This window comes from Psammomys obesus, unplaced genomic scaffold (genome assembly GCF_907164565.1).
Source record: "Psammomys obesus unplaced genomic scaffold, mPsaObe1.curated_primary_1811, whole genome shotgun sequence".
Taxonomy (NCBI): domain Eukaryota; kingdom Metazoa; phylum Chordata; class Mammalia; order Rodentia; family Muridae; genus Psammomys; species Psammomys obesus.
In genome coordinates, this window is record NW_026586816.1 from 12,601,108 (window position 1) to 12,624,819 (window position 23,712).

Sequence of the window (23,712 nt, forward strand, 5' to 3'; positions counted from 1 at the left end):
ACATTGGATAAAGGCAACTGGAGGTGGGGGGTAGCTGTTTGAGCTTACAACTCCACATCACTGGCCATCTTTGAGGAAAGTCAGGGCCTGAACTCAAGACAGGAGCTTGAAGCAAAAACTGTGGAGGAACACTCCTTGTTGGCTTGCCCATTAGCTTTCACACAGGGTCATTCATATGCCCATGCTTATATCACGTTCTTAGCCAGGACCACCCATCCACAGTGAACTGGGCCCTTCCTGCATCGACAAATGCACAAGACAACACTCCTCCCCTAGATATGGCCACACACCAATCTAATCCAAGCAATTTCTCACTAAGCTCTTCCTCAGACCATTCTTTTCTGTGTTAAGCTGACAATGAAAGCTAACAAGACAGCAGCCAAGCAGGGGTGCTCTCCCAGATACAATAGCATCGCCCTCTCCTTTGACTTTCACCTGTTTGGTCATCCTCAGAAGTCATGCTATGGACATGCAATGTGAATGATTAATATTATCTCTGGGAACAAAGTCATGACCAAAAAATATCCTACATAAAAGATTTTAAGCAAAGAATTCCTTATAAATTGTAAAACTATTAGTTTTCTCCTCCAACTCTTCTTAAAATTTTTGATGTTATCTACTTAAAATTTCCACAATTCTAAATTTGAAAAGTAGAGATCAATTTAAGAATTGTCAAAACTCATATATGAGAATGTGACTGACCTTTTAAAGGCAGCTACTGAGCATTACTTACTTTAATGGCAAATTTCTTAGATGCCATGGTTTACTGATTTCCACAGGAGCTACGAACCTACAGAGGAGAAAAAAGAAAGCTATGGTTAAATATATCAAACTATCACTTTGGAGGGATGTTTTATGGAAGAGTTGTCTTTATAAAATATCAGTAAGAAGTGTAAGAAAAACTTTCAATTCTAATTGTCCTTAACCAAAATCTTACACTAATATGATAACCTAAAAAATGAGCAGAAGCAAATGTGCAAGCTCAGATAGCTTCCCTACAAGACTCTACCAGATGTTTACAAACCAAGTTAAATTTACCCGGAAATGCAAAGGTGGCTTAAGAGCTAAAAAGTAATCAATAAAATATACCATATAATCATAGAATTTGACTCCCAGAATACACAGAAAGAGGAGAGAACCACTCTTAGAAGCTGTCCTCTGGCCCATGCCAGGAAAGGGACTGGAGGGCCAGGAACTGAAGGCAGGACAACCCGGAGACCCAGGATAGAACAAAGCATGACTGATTTAAAAAAAAAAAAAAAAGTAAAAAAAAAAAATGATTCCTAATGATATTCTACTATACTCATAGATTGGTACCCAGCCAACTCAGAAAGGCGTCATCCAGCAAACTTATGGGAGCAGATACAGAGACCCACAGTCAAGCACTAGACAGAGCCAGGGGAACCCCACAGAAGAGGGGAAGAAAGGTCTGTAGGAGTCACAGAGCTCTAGGATACAAGGAGAATCAACTAAGCAAAGACTGGAGTGATAAACTTGGACCCTGCATGGTCTGATCTAGGTACTCTGCATATGTTATTTATGGTTGTGTAGCTTGGTGTTCTTGTGGGACTCACTGATGGTGTTCCTGTGGCACTCCCAACAGTGGGAGTAGGGAAAGTCTGACTCTTTTGCCTCTGCATGGAACACTTTTCCTCTTACTGACTTGCTTCATCCCCCTTGATATGAAGGTCTGTGCCTAGATGATTTTGTTTGTTGGTTTTGTTTTGTTTTATTGTGCAAAACAGGGTTTTGTACCAGGCTGGCCATGAACTCAAAAAGATCTGCCCCCTGGCTACTAGGATTAAAGGCGTGGGCCAGCACTCCATTTCTTTGTAGACCAGGATGGTCTAGTGATTTGTTATGCCATGTGACTTGATATCTCCAGGAAGCCTGATTCCAACCCCCACCCCGCCCCTTTTTTCTTTTTTGGGAGGGAAGCTGAGGAGGAACAGAAACAGGGGTAGGGAGGTGGTGGAGAGGGGAAACTGCAGGGATGGTACAGTGTAGGAGAGAAAATTTAAAAAGAGAGAAGAAAACAAGGCTGTCCTCTGACCTTCAAACAAATGTTCTGGTCTGCACATGGTACTATTCTCTCTCACACACACACATACACACACAAACACATACGATAAACAATAATAATTAATAAAACACTTTTTTAAATTTTATGTTTTTTCATAAATTACAGTTTACTCACTGTATTCCAGCTGTAGCCTCCTCCCTCATTCCCTCCCAATCCCACCATCCCTCCCTCATCTCCTTCCATGCCCCTCCCCAAGTCCACTCATAGGGGAAGTCCTCCCCTTCCTTCTGACCCTAACCTATCAGGTCTCATCAGAACTGGCTACACTGTCTTCCTCCGTGGCCTGCTAAGGATTTTCCTCCCTCAGGGGGAAGTGATCAAAGAACCAGACACTGAGTTCTAGTCAAAGACAGTCCCTGTTCCCATTACTAGGGCACCCATTTGGAGACTGAGCTGCCATGGGTTACATCTCTGCAGGGGTTCTAGGTTATCTCCATGCATGGTCCTTGGTTGGAGTATCAAGTCTCAGAAAAGACTCTTGTGCCCAGATTTTTTGGTTCTGTTGCTCTCGCTGTGGAGCTCCTGTCCCCTCCAGGTCTTTCTATCTCCCTCTTCTTTCATAAGATTCCCTGCACTCTGCCCAAAGTTTGGCAATGAGTCTCAGCATCTGCTTTGATACCTTGCTGGGTAGAGTCTTAATAAAACACTTTTAAAGAGAACAACTCATAGCTAAAATTATATAAGTATATATTTCCTCCCACTAAGATGAGCAAAAAGTAATGTCTTCTCTTGCCACTTTTACTCAGAACTATACTAGAGAGCACATAGACCAGAAAAACAAATAAAAGGCATCTAGGACAGGAAGAAATCAAATTACTTCATTCACAAGTAACATGCTTATGCCTATAGAAATTTCTCCCTCTCTTCCTCTTTTTTTCTCTCTCATCTGCCTCCCTCTCTCCTTTCCACACACATACACAAAAAAATCTGCTATAATTAGTAAACAGCTTTAGGAAGTTTGGTGGAATATTTGGATCATTATTTTAAATTTTCATCATCATTAATTTAGGCAATGGTAGTTTCTGGCTTTTTCCTGTTGATCTTTGTGTGTGGAGTGCTTGCACCCCATGGGCATGCACATGTGGACATACAATGTGGAGGCCACAAGTCTTGAAAGAAGTCTCCATCAACACCGCTCTAGCTTAACTTTTGAACTCTCACTAACTCAACTAGCTTAGTCCAAAGAGCTCAAGGCATCAGCCTATGTCCACTGCCCCAGCATGGAGACTACAGACGCTGTCATCACCACACAAGTTCTCATGTGGTACCTAATATCCAAATACTTTACCAACTGAGCCATCTCCTTAAAGCTAGCCAGCACAAACTCACAGAATGAATATATATATATATATATATATATATATATATATATATATATATATAAAATATAATATAATATATGCTGGCTCATATATATATATATGTCATACATCTGATGAGGAATTCCCATGCAAAATACAGAAAGAAGCCTTACAACTCAAAATAAATAAATAAATAATAAATAAAAAGGACAAATAGCATAGTTTAAAAATGGGCAAAGGACTTAAACATTTCTTCAAAGAAGGTTTTAAAATAGTCAATAAACACATGAACTGATGTTTACCATCATTAGCTATCAAGGAAATACAAATTAAAACTATACTAAAATACGACTCACTTTATATCCTCAGAGATGGCTAAAATCAAAACAAAAGAATACAAGGTTCTCATAAAATGTAAGCTGGAATTCCAATGGGAAAGCAAAATGCTTTACACAGTGTTTTGGCAGGTCTGCAAAACATTAGATTTGCTCAATGACCCATACATACATATATATATTTATATATATATGACAAATAAAAACATAATTTCTAACCAAAAACACAGAGGAGCTTCACAGTAGCATCATTCAAAATAAACAAAATGTAGAGATAAACCAACTGATAAACCATCTATCAACTGATGAATAAGCAAAATGTGGTAGCTTCCATACACTAAAATATTATTTGGCATTACAATAAAAAATAATCCTTTTTATTGAATCAAAGGATCTCTAGTCTGGAAAATTGCAAGCATGTAGGTAATTCTACTAAAGACATAGAAAAATTAGAAGATATCAACAAATTAAGACTCTCTAAATTCACACACCACTCTATCCTACCTAGATGATACAAAATGAAGACTAAAGCATCTACATTTGGGGAACTGGGTTGACATAAAACACAGGGTCTAAAAAACCAGACATCTGAGGTTCCCCCCAGGTGGCTCATAACCATCTATAATGAGATCTGGTGTCCTCTTCTGGCCTGCTGGCTCACAGGCAAGCAGAATACTGTATAACTAATAAATAAACAAATCTTTTTAAAGTGTATATATTTATTTTATTTATTACAATTTATTCACTTTGTATCCTAGCTATAGTCCCCTCCCTCATCCCCTCCCAACCCCACCCACCATCCTTCTTCTCCTCCCATGCCCCTCCCCAAGTCCACTGATAGGGGAAGTCCTCCTCACCTTTCATCTGACCCTAGCCTATCAGGTCTCATCAGGACTGGCTGCATTGTCTTCCTCTGTGGCCTGGTAAGGCTGCTCCCCCGTCAGGGGGAGGTGAACAAAGAGCCAGCCACTGAATTCATGCCAAAGACAGTCCCTGTTCCCATTACTAGGGCACCCATTTGAAGACTGAGCTGCTATGGGCTACATCTGTGCAGGGGTTCTAGGTTATCTCCATGAATGGTCCTTGCTTGGAGTGTCAGTCTCAGAAAAGACCCCTGGGCCCAGATTTTGCAGAGCTCCTGTGCCCTCTAGGTCTTTCATCTTTCCCTTCTTTCCTAAGATTCCCTGCACACTGCCAAAGTTTGGGTATGAGTCTCAGCATCTGCTTCAATACCCTGCTGGGTAGAGTCTTTCACAGGCCCTCTGTGGTAGGCTTCTGTACTGTTCCCTGTTTTCTCCCTCTTCTGATGTTTATCCCGTTTGCCTTTCTGCATAAGGATTGAGCATCTTATCCAGGGATAGATCTTTTTATAAAAAGAAGTGAAACTCCTAAAGCTGAACATGTAGTTCATCTTAGCCTGGATTTAACACTGTAACAACAAAAAGCAAATTTAAAACTACTCTCCTTGCTAGAAGAAACCACTTATAATCCACATATTCAACAAAAATAAGTAAATAAGTAAATAAATAGATAAATAAATATTTATATCTAGGAGTCATAAAGAACTCTCAAAGCTCAACAGTAAAAAAATCAGTCCTATCAGAAATGAGAGAAGAACATGAATATGTTCACAAGACAGTCAGCAAGTGAAACTACATTCAAAAACATTAGCTATCAAGGAAATGAAAATAAAACCACAAGGAATCACTGCATGCTTGTGGATACCAGAACATTAAATAAAAAACATCCAGTAACAACACCAAGTGTTAGAGATGACACTGATAAGACAGACCTGACACATCAGTGGTAAAGTGCCAGTCTGAAAATGAGGTTGGTAGTTTACTATAAATTGAAGTACATACTTAACCACACAAGCCAAAATGGCACTCTAGAGAATACATCTCGGAGAAATAGGCTCACACTAAGGCATAGGAAGCACCTGCGTGGGCAAACGGCTACCAACCAGTAATGTAAACTTTACTAGCAGTTGGAAGGAATGTGGTACCGAGATGCTTAAAAACCTGGACAAATGCCAAGAAACTTATACTAAAAGAAGAAATGAGTATAAAAAAATCATGTGTGACAGTGTGTGCTTGTAGTCAGCTCCAGCACTGAGACAGCTAAGACAGAAAGATCATGAATTTGAGGACAGTAAGCACAAGGCAAGATCCTGCCTTTAAAAAAAAATGCTATAGAGTTCCACTTAACGTCGTAATTATGAAATGACCAACAATGGAAATGGAGAACAGTCTAGTGGTTGCCAGGGCTGAGGAAGGAGGAATGTGACTACAAAAAGACAACAGGATGCCTTTAGCCAGCATTAATGCTACTGTAGTGTTAGATATATGAACACATTTATGAATAAAAAATAAAACTGTTCAAACTGAGCAGTCAAATATAAAACTGGCTAAATTAAAATAAAACAAAACTCCTTTAAATTAAACCAATATTAATTCTATGTTGTTTTTGTGTTTATATTATATTGAGCAAGAAGATACCACTGGAAGAAACTGAGTGAAGGGTACACATGTCCTCCCCTACACACTTTTTTTAAAATTCCCTATTGAAAGGACCAGGCCTGATGTCCCCTCCCACCACCTAAAAGTCATCAGTCCCAGAAACAAGGCCATAAAATTCCCTACCCAAGAAACAGCCTGAAGATAATCACAAGAATGGGAAGGTATCTTATCTCAGGATGGGGGATCTGTGCTGGGCAGCCCAGCTGAACTAACATTCCTGAGGTCTATAGATAGCTCCGTCAATGTCAGTTATGTTAGTTAGCCTTTGTAACAAGCTTACAAAGTAGCACTTTGTAACAAGCTTGCCCTTGCTTAATGAATGTCATTCAATCCTGTAACTGTTAAACTGGGAATTCTGGGTTCTTGCTCAAACCCCAAATAAAAACCCTGCCATGCAGCTCCTCAGGGCTCTCCTCTTTGATCCACTGCATTGGTGAATGATGGAGAGACTGAGCTTAAGCCCAAATAAAGCTCTTTGCTCTTACATGTGTGGTCAAGCTTCTGGTGGTCCTTGGGGACCCTAAGATCTGGGCATAACACTATGAATCTATAGTTACTTCAAAATAAGGACTTTAAAAAACTTAAAGCTCTGGTTCATCAGCAAGCACCATAAGGAACTGAAGATGAGTTAAACACCAAGAGAAGAACATTTGCAAGACATCCCACCAAGGAATCAATGTCCAAACTAAAAGCATCTAGCAGGAAATAGGCAAAGAAAGAGGCCAGAGTTGGGGCGTGGGAGGGCAGAGTGTCTTTTGACCCTGTTTGTTATGGGTGCTTGACAATCTGTAGGCATAAGATTATTGTGTAATTCTAATGCTGATATTTTTTGCCCCTCATATCTGGTTTCGATCCTTGTTCTGAGAATATCCTGTCTCAATGTTGTGCAAACACTGCTCCCCAACGTCCCCTGATATGCCAAAAAAGCAGCTTAGAGCCAATCACTGAGCAGGGGAGAAAATAGGGCTGGCCTTCCTACCAGCCAGAAAAGGAGGAGTTAGAAGAAGTAGAGAATTGAGCCTCAGGCAGAGGTCCAGGAGACATTCAACTTGGGCAAGGAAAGCCACGAAGTGCATGTAACTCAGAAATTTGGGCAAAGAGGAAGCCAGATTAGCTTAGAGAATTAAGAATAGAATAATAACTGCTCCGTTATTGTGCTGTGAACCTTGTTAAAATAATATAATAGACTTTCAATTATTTGGTTGATAGCTGGGTTAAGAGAAAAACTGAGAAACAAACATAGTTTTATAAAATTAACCATAACAACAATCACTGTGCAACCTCTAGTCATGAGTCTTTTTCTCCTCTGTAGAAGAGGGAGACACACACCTCACAATCCTTTTACAAAACCTGAGAACTATATCTGCACAGGGAGCACTGGAGTAGCACACACTCCCCTCCCTTACTTCAGCACACAGCCTCTCATCTTGAAGTTAACGTGACAATCGCAAATGACATCATCTGCCTCCCAAAAGGAAAAATGGTGTTAAGGACTAAATGCTGGATGTATTACCAAAGCCATACATTGGTATCTAAAGTCCACTGAGAAGTAATACAGACTTGGTCTCTATCTTTCCAAATGGAATTGACATTAGGATCTGATGTGTCAAGAATACGACAAGATACATATAGAATTTTCACAAAACTAGTTTTTTTCTCTTTTCAGTTGGTCCAATTTATCAGTAAAATTTTGAATAAAAAACAGTAAAAGTGTTTTGTTTTAAAGAAACAATTTGAGGCAAAGAGCAAGCCCTCATCAGACACCAAATCCACTGGCACTTTGAGCTTGAATTTTGCAGCCTCTAGAACTATGAGCAGTAAGTTTTCAGTGCTCATAACCTACCCAGTTTAGCCCGGGTATGGCATGAGCATATCTGTAATTCAGCACTTGGAAATTGGAGGCAAGAGGACTGTTAGGTTGAACTCATCCTTGCCTATCTATTAAGTCTGAGACTGACTGGCCTGTCTCAGAATAAATATATTATTACCCAACATAAATCACTTCCTTGTAACTGGTCTTTGCTACTTTGTGGATTCTTCTTTTACCCATGCTTTATCTCCTTGGTTTCACTCCCTATCAGTAGATAAGAAAGAAAGAAGAATAGAAGGAAAAAAGATCCCTAAAGGTAATTTCTTTGCTTTTGTTTGTTCTTTGAGCACAACTCGTAACAAACTGCAACCAATTCCCTGAACAACCAACAACCAACAACCCCACCTATCAGGGCTCTAGCATTTACATACCCTCTGAAAAGTTCCCAGAATTTCAAAGTCACACAATTGCTATCTGCAGCTGGCAATACCATACCTCTGCAAGAGCACAAGGCAAATGACCCCAGCTGCTGGGGTCATTTTGAAGCAGCCCATTTCAACACACCTGGGATTTAAATGGAAACATATTTTTGTGTTTTTTAAAGAACCCAAAATTCCAGAATTCTCACTACATTTTCCCCTTCCATTTTAAGCCATTAATTGTGTTGTTTACAGAGACATACTCAACGAAATAAGGACTTTTTGGGTCAGTGGCTAATGTTTTCAGAAGACTTCTCCTGCTCAATTCTAATCTTTGTCAGTTTTGATGGTATCCATAGCTTTTCATTTCCTGTGGATATATAAGCAAATCCATGTCCCCAGTGCAAAACTTTCACTGCCTTCCATTCCGATATTAACACATTCTTACAGTAGAAAGGCTGTTTTAATTCCACAGTTTTTTCTGTAACTTGGGGTCTCTCTGATACTATTGTTCCTTTCTCATTAACATTTAGAAAATTTAAGTTCACAAAAGCAGAAACTACCTGCAAATGGGAAAACCATGCCTATACTAGAGCCCGAGGCAAATCATAGTCAACTGCTGTAGACAGTCCAAAGCAGCCCCATATTCCCGCACCTGGCATTAAAACGAAAACACATTTTTATATTTCTGTGTTAAAACAAAACCATAATTCTAGACTTCTGATTGCATTTTGTGATAGCAGCCACACATACTAACACAAAGAATACTACCCTGAGAGCACCCCACAATCATAGCCTCCTAAGAGTACTACTTGTTGTCACCTCTCAATTCTCAGTGTCTGACACCATCAGCAGAGGGGTGTGGCCAGGAAGCCTATACTCAAAACTGTTAGGCTTTGCACAGCATCACGGGCCCTTGACTAGCACCCCTTGCCCACCCTCCTCCTCAATCCAACATCCTTGACATCACCAAAAAGCCCTTAGCAAATGTCCTTGATTACAGAGATTTAGGTACTTTTACCTCCTGCCATGAATACTGAACAGAGTGCTATCTCCTGAAGTATCCTATTGATAATCCAACATTCACCAAAATTCCATGTGTTCCTTGAAGCCATTTGTAACTGTTCACATTGAACTGTTTCTCTCTTGACCACAGCCACACATCTACCCTAATACTCAGCTCACTAGACACTGTGTAACTGTGGTCTTCAGTATCTCTTCTGCCTCACTGTAAGTTTCCTAGGACAAAGTCTTTTCAGCATCTCTTTAATAACTGAGCTAACACACAGATAAACATCAGAAGTTTGATTAATCAACTTTACTGTCCTAACAGTCAGTTGCTATAGGCTATAAATATATTTTATATTAATACCCATTTATCCAATGAAGCTTTATTGTCCCCAATCCCAAATTCAGCATTAAATCTTTTTTAAAGGAAGTCAAAATACTTCTGAAGAGATTTTTGTAAACAGGCAGTTTAATAAATATTGAATTAAATGCTTAATGTCCCATACAGTCAAGGTTGAGAGAGCTGTGTTTCATACAAAGAACCTAATGTTTTATGCTAGGAATAATGTAGCTCAGGGTTTGCCTCATATGATCAAGCCTCTGGATTCAATCTTTAGCTCTAAAACCTTGAACCACCATAAAATAAGTAAATAAATAAACATAAATTGAAAAATTAAATGGACAACAGATTAGACACATGGTTGAAATTTAGTCCATTTTACTGTAGCCTTTCATTGTTTTTTTTTTCATTTTGTTTTTGTTGCTAAAATGCTGATGTTCTAACATTCATTTGACTAGAAATATTAACCTCAAAATTAACCTAAAAATATTAAGTTTTAAATTTGGAAACATCTTTTCTGCAAGAGCAGCAAGCCCAATGCTTAGGGTTTCAAGCACTGATGTCAAAAACCTTTGCCACAGAGCTATCTATTAAATCCTAATGGGAGTCTTTATTTTGTAGACTAGTTTTATGAAATCTAGGACAATCTCCAAAAAGATGAATTTTTCCAAGTACACAGAAACCATTAACTTTACTTTATGGAGGAGTTGCAGCACATCATCAATCTTACAAATATGACCATCTGTTATTCTGCATCCCTGAGCCCACTTTCTCCAGACTGAGAACAAGCACTCCTTCACAAAAAGGGTACTTGGATAACGCCTGGCCCCATCAAAACTCGTGTGCTTGCATGTGTGCAAAGAAAGGGGGGCAAATGGCCTAAGCTTCTTAGGAAAAGTAATTTGGGGAAGGAATAGAAGCAGATTAGACAACATCACAAGATTTTCCTGTCATTTAAATACAAAGCAGAGATAAACTCAAATAAACAAAGTCAGTGACCTTCTAGATCATTCTGTGGGAAAATCTAGAGCAATGTGAAATCCCCATTTGTCTTTTTTTTTTTTTTTTTTTTTTGTAATTCTAGCCTGTGTGACAAGTTTTCGAAAGCAGCCACCCTGGTTTAAGAGGCCAAATATTAACTCTAGGCTTCTAACCTCTCCATTTCAAGTTTTATCTAAGAAATTATTATGCTTCTATCATCTTAAAAAGCTTTCTAGCTATGGGAATAGAACAGAAAACAGTAAGGGCCCCAGGATTTCTGATGTTACAACTATATTAAAACATGAGAAATCATCACTGTTGCCCCGAATAGACTACTGTTAAACTGCTATGCAGGAACAAACTTTAGTAAAAGACCAATATGTGACAGAGAAGCAAAAGTCTTACTGGTGACAAGTAAAGGTTAAAAGGCAACCTCAGCATAAAAAAGAATTGACTGTTCCTAGGACTCAGGGGCCAACCTTGAATACATAGTATGCTTATAACACCTTTTTTTTTTCCTTTCTTATGAAATGTGGACCAGATGTTGAAATACTATAAACAGAGTCAATTCCAAGTATTGATTCTACTTTTCTGTCAATCAGCTGTCACGACAATCATATAACTCAGGATCTAGACCTCCCCTACCTGCTAAGTCTTCAGCCCAACATACCCTGCATGGAATGATTAACTGATATTCTACATCTATTTATCATTTGATACTAGCAGAAGCACACATAGATGCCGTAATGCAATCCAATCATGTCTTCAGACCCAGCAAAGCACATCCTCCTAATTTCTGCCTTTTTACATAGCCCGAGCCTATTCAACTCTGTGTCTCTAGTTTTTTCCATGAAATAGTATAATCATTGTGCTCTGAGATCATAAACGTCATTACTTGGCTCCATGCCTGAATCTCAGTGGATGATGAGTCTTAAATATACCCATGAACATATAAGCAGACATCATGTGATTTAGTTTATAACCTAAAGCTGACAATTCTGATAATTACAATTTCCTGGTCACCTTCATTGAAAAAAAATCAAAAATGCATTCTGAAAATCATTAACACACTCTTCCTAAAAATTTAATCTTCTTGGTGCAAAACTGTATCTCTGGAAAAAATACCATTGGTTCACTGGTTGCTGAGGGTTGAAGAACAGACGGGCATAAGGGGTAACTGGAGAAAATGGGTGGAGCTGTTGGGTGGAAGATAGAGGTTGATGACAGAGATGGTCCATATCATGATTTCAGTGGTGGTTACATTAACTCCACACACACAAGAAAGATTTGTATGTGTGTGTCATGCCAACTTAAAATATTTTAATTATGAAACATTAATGTCTTCTACAGAATAAATCAAAACAGTGACATAAATTAACTTTTATATCCAAGGATTTTAACATCTTCATTTTGTATTACCTTCAAAGTAACATAAATCAAATCAGTGCTATCAAAAGCAACTTATGGACGATTTTTCTGTAACAGAAACACTAAACCTTAAAATATAAGTGGTATCTCCAACTCCTGACAGCTGGGAACTCTGGGATATCTCTGGCTTTGGCTTTGCAAATCTCTACTTTGCTATCTCATGGGTCTCTAAATGTACTAGATTATTATCCAAAATCCCTAAAGTAATATAGTCGAAGTAAAATTAAAAGACTTAAGGCAGATTAAATGATTAGACATATACATATCAAGAGATAACAATGTTGGGCCTGGAAAAATGGCTTAGCAATAAGAGTTCTTGTTGTTCTTGCATTGGCTATACGTCATCAGGTCCCATGTCAATACCTATCACAACCATCTGTAACTCCAGCTCCAGGAGATCCAACATCCTGTCCTGAGCAGTACAGGCACCTATACTCACATACACAAAACCACATACAGATACATATTATACACATAATTTAAAAATTAACAGAAATAAATAATCCAGGTGGTCAATCCTGTAATCCCAGCTACTCCAGAGACTGAGAGAGAGAAATTTAGTTCAAAGTTAGCCTGGAAAACTTAGACTCTGTTTCAAAACTAAAATGGAGGTAGGGGGCGGCTAGAATTATAGCTCAGAAATGGAGCATTTGCCTATGAAGCAAAAGGTTCAATCCTGAGAACTGAAAATGTTTAAGCACAGAGCTAGCTGCAGGTTGGACCAGTACCGCATGCTAAGCAAGAAACACTGAGCTATCTCCAGCCCCACATTTTGCATTTTTACAATGTCATATTTTATTCACAAAAATTAAGGCACAAACCATGTAAGAGAATCCCAACACAAAATGTTTTAGCACTAAATGATTTTTAATAACTTTTTTTCGATTCAAATAAGCTGGAGAAGAACAAAGTGAAAATGAGTCATGTGAAAATGAGCACACTGAAAACAAAGATCCCAATGGTTATCAACTAGTGAATTATAGAGATGACAATGTAGCCACACACTGATAGCAGTTAGCAATTCAAACAGGCTGAAAGTCTGTGGATATAGTCCCCTGATAAAGTACTTGCCTAAAAAGCACAGCCCTGACTTCAATCTCCAGCACAACACCAAAAAAAAGGAAAAAAGAAATGAGTTATCAATATAACAACAGATGATTCAGGCATTTCAGACGTTCATGTTTTTCATGCTCCCCCCTCCCTGTTGGCTCCTAAAATATTGTGGAGACATAATTATACATGCCCCCAAATAAAAACATATAGTACAAGATTCCCTTGAAATAAGAATCTAGATAATGCTTATTTGTTTATACTAATAGGTCAGCAGCTGCCTAGAAAAGAGCAGCTAGAGGAACTGCCAAGGAACAAGATGAACTTTTTGAGGGTGATAGGTGTGTTGATTATCTGATTGAGATGATGTTTTACCAGTGTATATATGTACAGCACACCCACTGTCCATTTTAAATACCTGTTATTATTTGTAACACAATTTTATCTCAGTAAGACTATGTATAAAAGACGGTCTTCCGATTGAAAAATAATATTTAAAAGTCATATTCCTAGCCTGGGATACTGTATTTAGACCACCTTCTTTTTCAAACAGATGTACATAGTGGAAAGCAAAAGAATTTCAGTCATGGCAATGTATAAACAAAACCTTAATAATCCAAAGATTTAATTATAATATAATAAAAACAGTTAAAGCTAATATTTCTATAGCTATTACTATGTGCCAGGTACTTTTTAAAGGATTATTATTTTTCAATTACGTGTATAAGTGTGTGCCTGTGTGTGGGTTCGTGCATGTGAGTGTGGACACCCACAGAGGTCAGGCACTTTGAATCCCCCAAGAAGCTGGTGTTACAAGTAATTGTGAACTGCCTGACATAGGTGCTGGGAACTGAACTCAGGTTCTCCAGAAGAACACACAGCTCTTAACTATTGAGCCCTCTCTCCAGCCCATGTCATATTTTTACAGAGCATGTTTCTATACTAACTTAGCTAACTCTCAGGAGTCCTGCCTTACAAGTTAGAAAATTAAAGCAAGTGGTAGGTAATACCTGTTAGCTCACAGCACTGGAGCTGAGAAGGCAGTGGGGTATAAAGCCACTGAGGATAGTTTCGGAGCTGATTTTCTTTTTTCTTTTTTTTTTTTTTTATTATCTATTAAAATTTATTCACTTTGTATCTGGCTGTGGCCCCCTCCTTCCTTTACTCCCAATCCCTTCCTCCCTCCCTTTTCTCCTCCTAGTCCACTGATAGGGGCTGTCTTCCTCCCCCTCTACCTGACCCTAGCCTATCAGGTCTCATCAGGACTGGCTGCATGGTTTTCCTCTGTGGCCTGGCAAGGCTTGCACCAACCCTCCCTACCCCCAGGGGTGGTGATCAGAGAGCCTGCCTCTCAGTTCATGCCAGAGACAGCCCCTGCTCTCCTTACTAGGGAACCCACTTGGAGACTGAACATGTCCTCTCCATGCACGGTCCTTGGTTAGGGAAGATGCTCAATCCTCATTCAGAAGGGCAAATGTGATAGACATTGGAAGCAGGAAAAGACAAGGAACAGGACAGGAACCTACCACAGAGGGCCTCTGAAAGACTCTACTAATTGAGGTATCAAAGTAGAGGCTGAGCCTCATAGCCAGACTTTGGGCAGAGTGCATGGAATTTTATGAAAGAAGGCAGAGTTACAGAGACCTGGAGGGACAGGAGCTCCACAAGGAGAGCAACAGAGCAGGGGGAAAAAAAAAAAAAAAACACTGGGCCCTAGGGGCCCTGCAGAGCTGATTTTCTTCTCCATGCACATTTTGTCAGCATCCTCAAAAGTAGCATGTAAAAACTGTAATCAGTATTTCAGTATAGTTTTCCTTCATACTCATAAAAAATACATATCCACAATGGAAACATTCGTGAGTCAGCAAGACAAGTCCCTTTCATTCTTCTTTCACACTTAATATACTGAGGAAAAGATTTATATGGCAAAGCAACCAAACACTGTGAAGCTGGTTCATAACACTCCCAAACTAAAATTCCTCACTGTCCCCACAGTATTTTAAGTAAACCAACAAGGAGGGGGAAAGCAATCTTATTCCTAATAGCTTGAAAAACATGAACATCTTAAATACCTTAGTATCATCTTAATTCCACCCAGTCTCGATTTCTATCTGGTTTAGAAGCTCCTCAGGTGACTGTCATGGGCATACAAGATTCACAACTCCTGATTTTCATTTCTCATAAACAAAGATACAGAAGAAAGCCCTGTGCTAGAAAAACCTAAGGTAAGCCAGAGCCCAAAGTTTCCAAGTCTATTACGGTGTCCCCACATCCAATTTCCACTCGTTCAAAGTAACATGCTCCCAGGAGACACGGACCTGGCAGGTAGATAACCACACCGAGCAACAAGGCCATACTAACTCGAGTATTAGCCAGTTAACTTGCAATTAGTTACATAAGGTACCCAAGAAATAGGAGAAGTGAGAACAAGAGGTTGCTGGCCCAGCAGTATAAGAACCATACAGCATAATGTTGCTGATTCCAGCTTCGTACATGTCAAAGCGAAAATGAGAAAGGGTTTGAGTTTTTGTTTTTAAGTTTACTTTGCATTTTATAGCCTAAAGGTAGTTAAGTATTCCACGAATGCCATAACTGAATGCATTCATTCATTATGAATGAGTGAATGAATGAATGGGAAGAATATACAAATCCAAACTACATCATACCTTAAAGTCTTCTGGGGTCTATATTTACACCTGTAGATGCAAAATGCCATACAATTGATACAATTTGTTGTTCCATCCTTTTGGCTTTTATTCTATAGAAATTCCCTCAACATCATTTTCGCTTTTAAATCTCACTTTCCTGCATCCTGATGTTTAACAGGTTTTCAGCTCTCAGCGTGATTTCAAACTAACGGAAAGAGAAGGAAAACCTATGAGAAAGACTGTGGAAATTCCCAAAATGCAAAGCAAAACCACGTAGTGGTACATAAGATGGGGAAACAGGTCAGTCCAACAGAGGGTACGGCCAGGTTGCCAGAAGTATCGTGCTCTTACCTATGATGGTGGCGGGAGGTGGGTTCGGGCTTTATATGCTTTGTTACTATCCAGGGTCACTGGTGGACTAATAACTGGATGTGAAAATTCAAGACTAGAATTGGGCGGCAGAACAAGCTTTTGAAGTTTTGGCTTACTTCCCCTTTCCCAGTATCACCTCGCGCAACCACCGCCCAAACACAAGATGGCGAGTCCGGCTTCGCATATATTGGAAGCCAGTGCCAGGACCTAAGATGGCGGCAAAACGCTATGGGTTAGAAGGATCTGCCCAAACGAAAAATGGCTTCTGACCTGAAAGTTAGAAACCAAAATGAAAATGGCGGCAGAAGCGGGCTTTTTAGCCGCTGGAAATTCCATAGATATGATTGGCAGATAATGAATCACTGTTATTGATATGTAGTGACGGAAGAAAAAATTTAAAAACCGTAGTGTTTGCGTGGCATCATAACACTACTAGGGCTGGGGCAAAAAGTATTTTTAATGAGAAAATTAAACGATGGGTTGAAAATAAAGGTGGCTTTCACAATGCCAGGGAAGAGCTAATTAACAGTATGCTTAAACATAACGCCATAGTGTTTCGGGCGCAAGCCACGGAAATTAAGCAGTCGGATGGCGCACTGGATGGGCGGTGTTCGCCCTCCGGCTAACCCTGCGCGTGCCCGACCGCCCGCGGGCCGGGTAGCCACTCGCCAGGGCTCCGGCACCCTCAGCGAGGGAGGAACGCGCGCTTCGTTATTGGCTGAGAGCTGAAGGATGGAACCCGGCGCTCGGTGATTTGTCAAGCCGGAAAAGCGCCCGAGAGAGGTGGCCACCGCGTTCTCGCCGCCTGTTTCCCGACGACGTGCTGTCGTCTCGTCGACGACGTGCTGCGCGGCAGACGCGGTCAGCTCCGGTAGCTGGCACAGACGGAACACTCCGGCCGCTGTCCTCCGCGGAGCCAGCCCCGAGGGCGGGCCGGTGCGCCGCTGCGCGTGCGCCCTCCTGCCGCGGGCCGGACGCGCGGCGGGGTTCCGGTGGCGACGCGGCCTGGCGACCTGCCGCTGCTGCTGGGCAGGTGAGAGCCCCGAGCCGCCGGCTGGAAGCCGGCTTGCGGAAGGTCGCGAGGGGCCTCGGCCGAGGGTATTTGGGGGCGGGGATAGGGAGTCTCCAGGGCGCCGCTTTCACCGTCGCTTCAGGCTGTGACTGGTGGTCGGGCGAGTGTGGGGGCCGGGCGTGGCCGGTTCCAGGAGTAGGGCTCTCTCAAGCCCACCTGTACAGTGAGCTGAATGGAGAAGCTGTCCTTGGAAAGAGTCGGGGTCACCTGCGCTGGCGCCCACCACCTGCAACCTGGAACTCCTACCTCCTTCACGGGGATGGTACCGGTACACCGGGGGCTGTGGGACCGTAGGGGCTTCCTTGAAACACAGAACTGGAGCAAAGAGCTGCTGGCAACATGCTCGTTTCAACTCTGAGAAAGCAGAAACGTTATCAGAGCTTCTGACTATTTTGTAGAGATCCAGGCACATCTGACATGAGGGAATCTCTGAGGTCACGTTCATAGCCCTGGATACTTTCGATGTATCAGAGGGGGAAAGGGGGGGGGGGGTTGGTTTGTTTGTTTTTTTTTAATCGTCTGCTTTCCCGTTGTCACATAATGTGTGTGTGACACTATTTTATACATGGGTGATCTAGACTGGCAGGGTTCTTCCCCAGTGGAGCTTGTGGTCTGGCGATAAGTCCTAGGAAAAATAATCAAGGGGAGAGGAAAGTTTCAGATTGAATGTTCAGAGCAAGGTTTTGTGGATAAGGGACTCCTGAGAGAAGAGCTGAAGGACAGGAATTGTGGTTGAAATGCCAGACCCATAATGCTAGGAGAACCAGAAACTATATCTTTAGAGCTGCTGGCATCTTGAGAAAACAGGTGGTTTGACACCCTGGGAAAATAAATGCCAAACTACTTAGGACAAGCACAAAGGCAGTTATCTTTCAGGAGTCGGTCTTTTTAACCCTTTGATCAGGTGGTCAGCCAGTTTCTGAGATGTGCTCTCCTCATCTCTGGCACTTTTCCCTCATTATCTGGACATCTCCAGGCACCGCGTGGGGACTAGTTAGCATCTACAGATATCAACCCTGTCTTCCTCCAGGTACCACCTGGCTTGGAGAGTTAACTCCAAACAAACAACTACTAACAGTTTGTATGTGAGGTGGTTAGTTACTTTTTACTGGTTTGTGTGTGCTAAGCTACAAATAACATGTATGGAGATTGTGCAATATAGAATCCCAAAATGTCTTATGCTTTGAAATAGAAAGTCGCCCTTATTTGTCTTCTATCATAATGAGCCACCCTGTGAGGAACTAAGAAAGCAAGATTCTCCAGTATCTGTTTTGCAGTGAGAATAAAGCAGAGGAACAGGACAGGTGGCTGCCACATTCCCTGTGTTAAATGACTGTTAACTAAACATTATGAATATTGACTAAAAAAACATACTGCAATTAATTCAGAGGAAGTAGAGAACTATGGTTTTAAAAAAATGAGTAAAGACTTGGACTAGTTATTTTGCGTTTGCTCCTATACAGTGTTCAATCAGTCATGAGTTATTAAGTTCATCCCCTTCAATATTTGGTCTTGGCATAGAGAACAAGCACCATTCCTTATTCACTTTGGTAGTTTTCTTGTCTATAATGTCAGCATATGTGGAGAGTAAATGGCCATTTGAATAAAAAAAAATTCACTCATATCTCAAGTGAAAATTGGCATGAACACTAGAGACATTTAGAGCAATACAGTATTCTAATTCTTTAAGCTGTAAAAAGATTAGCCATATAACCGCAGTGCTCAAGCAGGAGTTTCTGGAGGTGCCTACTTCTTTATATTAGAAGTTACATATGTATATAGCAGTAATAGCTGCAATGTACTGAGCATTTACCAAAGTCTTCCTATAGTGTTATAATCTTTATAATTTGATATTAACTTTATATAAACTATAATGTGATAGATCACACACATACAACAGGAGCCACCAAAACCACAAACCTGTTTTTTAAGAATCTGGATGTGCTTACTTTTATTTTTCTGTTTAGCTTATATGAATTGGAGGCCAGCCTGGGTTACATATGACCCTGTCTCAAAACAAACCAACAACAACCACCAAAAAAAAAAAAACGACAAGGGAAAAACATTGTCTGTTTACAGGTGATCAAATAACACTGCTAATAGTTATCTATCACTAAGTCTGGGCTGCTTCAGGTATGTTAACTGTACAGCAGTTTTTTTGATATGGAAGCCATTATTACTCTTTTGCCAGTGATAGGAGAGTAATTGACTTGGCTAAGGCAGTACAGTTACAAATATTTGGGGGAGATTTGAATCCCAGGCAGTAGGATTCCACTGCTCATTCTTTTAAGTCACTGCTTTATGATGCATTTTTGTTTTTAATGATTTATTTTTTATTTATTCTGCCTGCAGGTGTGCCTGCAGACAAGAAGTGGCACTGGATTTTACCATAGATAATTGTGAGCCACCATGTGGTTGCTGGGAATTGAACTCAGGACCTTGAGAAGAACAGCTACTGCTCTTAACCTGTGAGCCATCTCTCCAGCCCCATTACAATGCATTCTTATTAACCTGATTTACTCTATTCTTTGAAAACTAGTTGGTAGAAACTAAAGCTTAATGGCCTTTATAGACTATAATAAGAGGTTAAACTTTGACCCTGTAGTCAAAAATGTCACCAGAATTTTCCAAACAAACAGAAGCATGACTCCCTTTTTCTTTATCTAAGTTATACTGTAGAAGCTTTTTAGAGTCACTGAAACAGTAGCTTTCAAACTTCAGCTTTAGGACCTCCTCAGAATTGTATTGAATGTTTTCAGATCCTATTATGGAGTTTTGGCTTCCATGATCAGAAGAGCATGAGAATTTTCATTTCTACTAAGTTCCAGGTGGCTACTGATGATGAGGCCACAAAACAAAGTCATTTTGGGTCATAAGTGTCTGGACTGTGTCTTGGGGAGGTCATCTCAAATGACAGGATGTAATGACAATCTTGAAGAACAAGAACAAGAAAAAAATGCATTATATCCAGATTTCTGAGTAGAATAGCTTAGTGTAAGATAGTTTTAATCTTACTTTATTTTTAATGATGTGTATGTGTATGTCCTTGTTGGGATGTATTCACTGAGTTGCAGGTGCCCTCAGAGGCTTGAACATGTCAGGTCCACCTGATGTGGGTGCTGGGAACCAAATTCAAGTCCTGCAAGAACCCCAAACTACTGCACTATCATCCTTCCAGCCTTCCTTTTTTCTGTTTTGTTTTTGGTTTTGTTTTTTTTCCCCAAAACAAAATCCAAGTATAATAGCAGTCTGGAAGGAAAGATTTGTTGTGGTGGTGGTGATGGTGGTGTTGACTCAGATTGCTTTGTAGTGGAGAAAAATGTCACAAGCATTCAGAGGAAAATGACCTTTAAGAGTGGTAGGTTGAAGCCAGAAGAAAGTGGGCTAGTGGTGTTAGAACTGACAGCCTGGTGGCAAATGAGCCTGGGCCATAGGTAGCAGAAGTACTGCTTCCTTACTTTAGACAGTAGGGAAGGTTAAGATGAAAGCTAGGATGATATATTTTTACAGTATGGACAAGAAATTGGGGGTATTAATAGTGCATATCTATGAAATTCTCTAGCCAATAGATTATTTGCAGAAACAAAGGTAGAATAAAATGAAAATCTCAAAAATGATGAAGGGTAGAAATTGATTGGCCCTTTGAAGATTTAGAGCAGACTAGGGCAAATAAAAATCTGCTGTCACACTAAGGGCCAAGCAACTAGACATTTAATCTGGAACCATCTGCATGATCTCCATTCACTCTCCCTCATGAATATTAGGTGACATTAAGGATAATTATAATTCAGATATAATAATATTAGATGATAGCCAAGAAAATCAGTGAAAGAGACTGGGAGACACCTGAGACATGTAAAACCACTATATCCTTTCCAGTGAGTCACAAACTGCCAGTAATCAACTGTATTTTGGACTTTATAGTTAGTGACACACTCATACAAGTCTGAAAGGATTTCCTTATTGTTTACATTTGATTATAAATACACTGAACTGAAAATAATGTGAAGAATAGCAAAGAATATAAAATACTCATATGTATTGATTTTTAACCTTTACTGACAACAGATAAATTTCCTGACTTAGATGTTGATAAGCTATCCTTGGATGGTGGAGTTGGAAAAGGATTGTACAAAGTAGAAACTGTAGAACTCAGTTGTGAACCATTGGTTTACTGGGAGTTAAAATTTAGTTTTATTTTTAATTTGTGTGTGTGTGTTTACAAGACTAGAAATGTCTAACAAAAGCAGTGCTGTTTTAGGAGAGATGTCTAGAAAATGTAGGGAAAAGGCACATTCTTCTCTTTGCTGTGCTGGACAGGTTGGACATGAACACACTGAATTTGTTCTCTTTAAGTGTACATACAGACAAGGTACTATATGTTACATAATGATTAAGTCAGATTAAATATAACTATCTCTTCAAAGGTTGTTTCTTTATGATGAAAACTTCCAGAATCCTTTCTTCTAGCCTTTTTTCAGTTGGGCCTGGTGTCTACACTAAAGAGCAAATGTGAACTGTTCCTTAAATTGAAAATAACAGGAACAATTTTTACAAGGACTACATTTTTAAAATAACTATTCAAGTCAATGATTGGAATTCAGTAATAAAGATTCACAAATATCCAACAGCAACAATTTCACTAAAGACATGAAGTTATACTGAATATTAGACATCCTAAACACAAGATCCGGGTCAATTAATTCTAACACCCTAGCATGATTGTGTTGCATTTTATGGGAGTGTTTTTGCGTTTCATAGATTTTAAGCAAAATGAACTTTCACTGCCCAGAATACCAGCAGATGGCGCCCAGGAAACCTCATAGGCAAAATAAGACTCTCCTGTTTAAAAAAAAAAAAAAAAAAAAAAACCAACAACAAACAAATCTGTATTCACATCCTTAATAGAAAATAATCAAATGATTGTTTTAATTGACACTATTGAAGGAAAAAAATAATCTGATATCTTGAACCCAAGTGTTTGGAATCTTCTGGGACATATAATTGCCTTTTCTCTTTTCACTTTACTGTCATTTCTGCCACCAAGAAATTTTCTTTTATTTTGGGGTATAACAATTCACAGAAAACCTGACTAAAAAGTCTTACTGGGAAATTGAAGAGATAAAATCTCCTAATGCAGAAGTGAAAGGGAGGGGAGTTGCCATCATAGAAATGAAATAAATTTTTAAAATACCTGTGGTCTGAAGTACTAATCTCATTGTTGTCTTTTTGTGGCCTCTTTATATAATTGACCAGAAGTCTACAACAAGGTGAAAGTGTATCTGTTCATTCAATGTTACTGTTCCGTAGTAAGAACAAGCTAAAGTTACTATAGCTAAGCTAAACCGAATGAATGGTATGGACACCTGTGCTCTGATTTAGGGCAAGGAGCATGAGACCATTGTGAACCTCTGGATTCCGTGACAGGCTCAGAACATGAACTGTGATCCTCTAGGCTAATCCACATACACACACACCCACAACCACAAAGGTCTCCACACACTCTGAGGAGTTCAGCTTCATCACATTGTGGAAATCAGAGGTCAGTGCTCCAAAGCAGGTGCTCATTCTTAACTTTTAAAAAATATCTTTTTCTTTTCTTTTCTTTTTGCTTGTTTTATTTTTTTGTTTTTCTTTTGTCTAGCCCAGGTTTCTCTGTGTTTCCTGGCTGTCCTGCAACTCACTCTGTAGACCAGGCTGGCCCCAAACTCAGAGATTCACCTGCATCTCCCTCCCAAGTGCTGGGATGAAAGGTGTGCACCACCAATGCCAGGATTGAAAAATATCTTTATAGTTAACTTATTTTTTAATATGTGCATTATATATCTGTACACTACATATGTTCTTCATGCCAACAGAGACCTAGGTATTGTAGCCCACGTAATTCAAGTTACAGATGGTTGTGAGCTGCTTTATAGGTGCTGGGAACCAAACCCAGGTCCTCTGTAAGAACAGCAAGTGCTCTTAACCACTGAGCCATCTTTCCAGCCCATAAGTGAATTTTTATTAAAGTACAGTATATATATACTGTTTGTGCTTGTCAGCGTGATGTGAAACCATTTATGTTTTGGGGTTGATTTAATTTTCATTTTCTCCTTTAACTATAATCTTTTCTTAGGTGTGCTGATGTCAGTGAACTATGAGCTTTCAGAACTTCTGGAGAGAATACAAAGTTCTGCTTGTTATGGTTCCTTTAATTGGATTCATACATTTGGGGTGGTACAAAATCAAAAGCAGCCCTGTCTTCCAAATTCCTAAGGACGAAAGCACTGAGCCAGATAGTCTCGCACTTGCAAGTCCACCAAAGAGCCAAACCTAGGAGATGTAGCAGGCTTGCGGTTTTCAG

At 39.9% G+C, this 23,712-nt stretch overlaps 2 protein-coding genes across 2 annotated transcripts in view; one reads left to right on the forward strand and one right to left on the reverse strand.

The window, feature by feature from the left end:
* The window catches only part of Slx4ip (SLX4 interacting protein), a 170,472-nt gene extending 154,104 nt beyond the window's left edge, over nucleotides 1–16,368 (reverse strand). The window contains exons 1-2 of the mRNA XM_055602664.1: nucleotides 16,274–16,368; nucleotides 734–790 (exon numbers count right to left, since the gene is read on the reverse strand). Coding sequence (XP_055458639.1) covers nucleotides 734–760 — 27 coding nt within the window. The 5' untranslated portion in view covers nucleotides 761–790; nucleotides 16,274–16,368. The remainder of the gene's footprint in view (nucleotides 1–733; nucleotides 791–16,273) is intronic.
* A 7,137-nt stretch (nucleotides 16,369–23,505) lies between these two features.
* Nucleotides 23,506–23,712, forward strand: LOC129672998 (uncharacterized). Its single transcript, XM_055602662.1, has one exon. It carries the CDS (start codon nucleotides 23,506–23,508, stop codon nucleotides 23,683–23,685), a length of 180 nt encoding a protein of 59 aa, XP_055458637.1. The 3' UTR covers nucleotides 23,686–23,712.

Bases quoted from the DNA above. Each gene is read 5' to 3' on its own strand.
- LOC129672998 (XM_055602662.1), top strand. From the start codon at position 23,506: ATGAGCTTTCAGAACTTCTGGAGAGAATACAAAGTTCTGCTTGTTATG.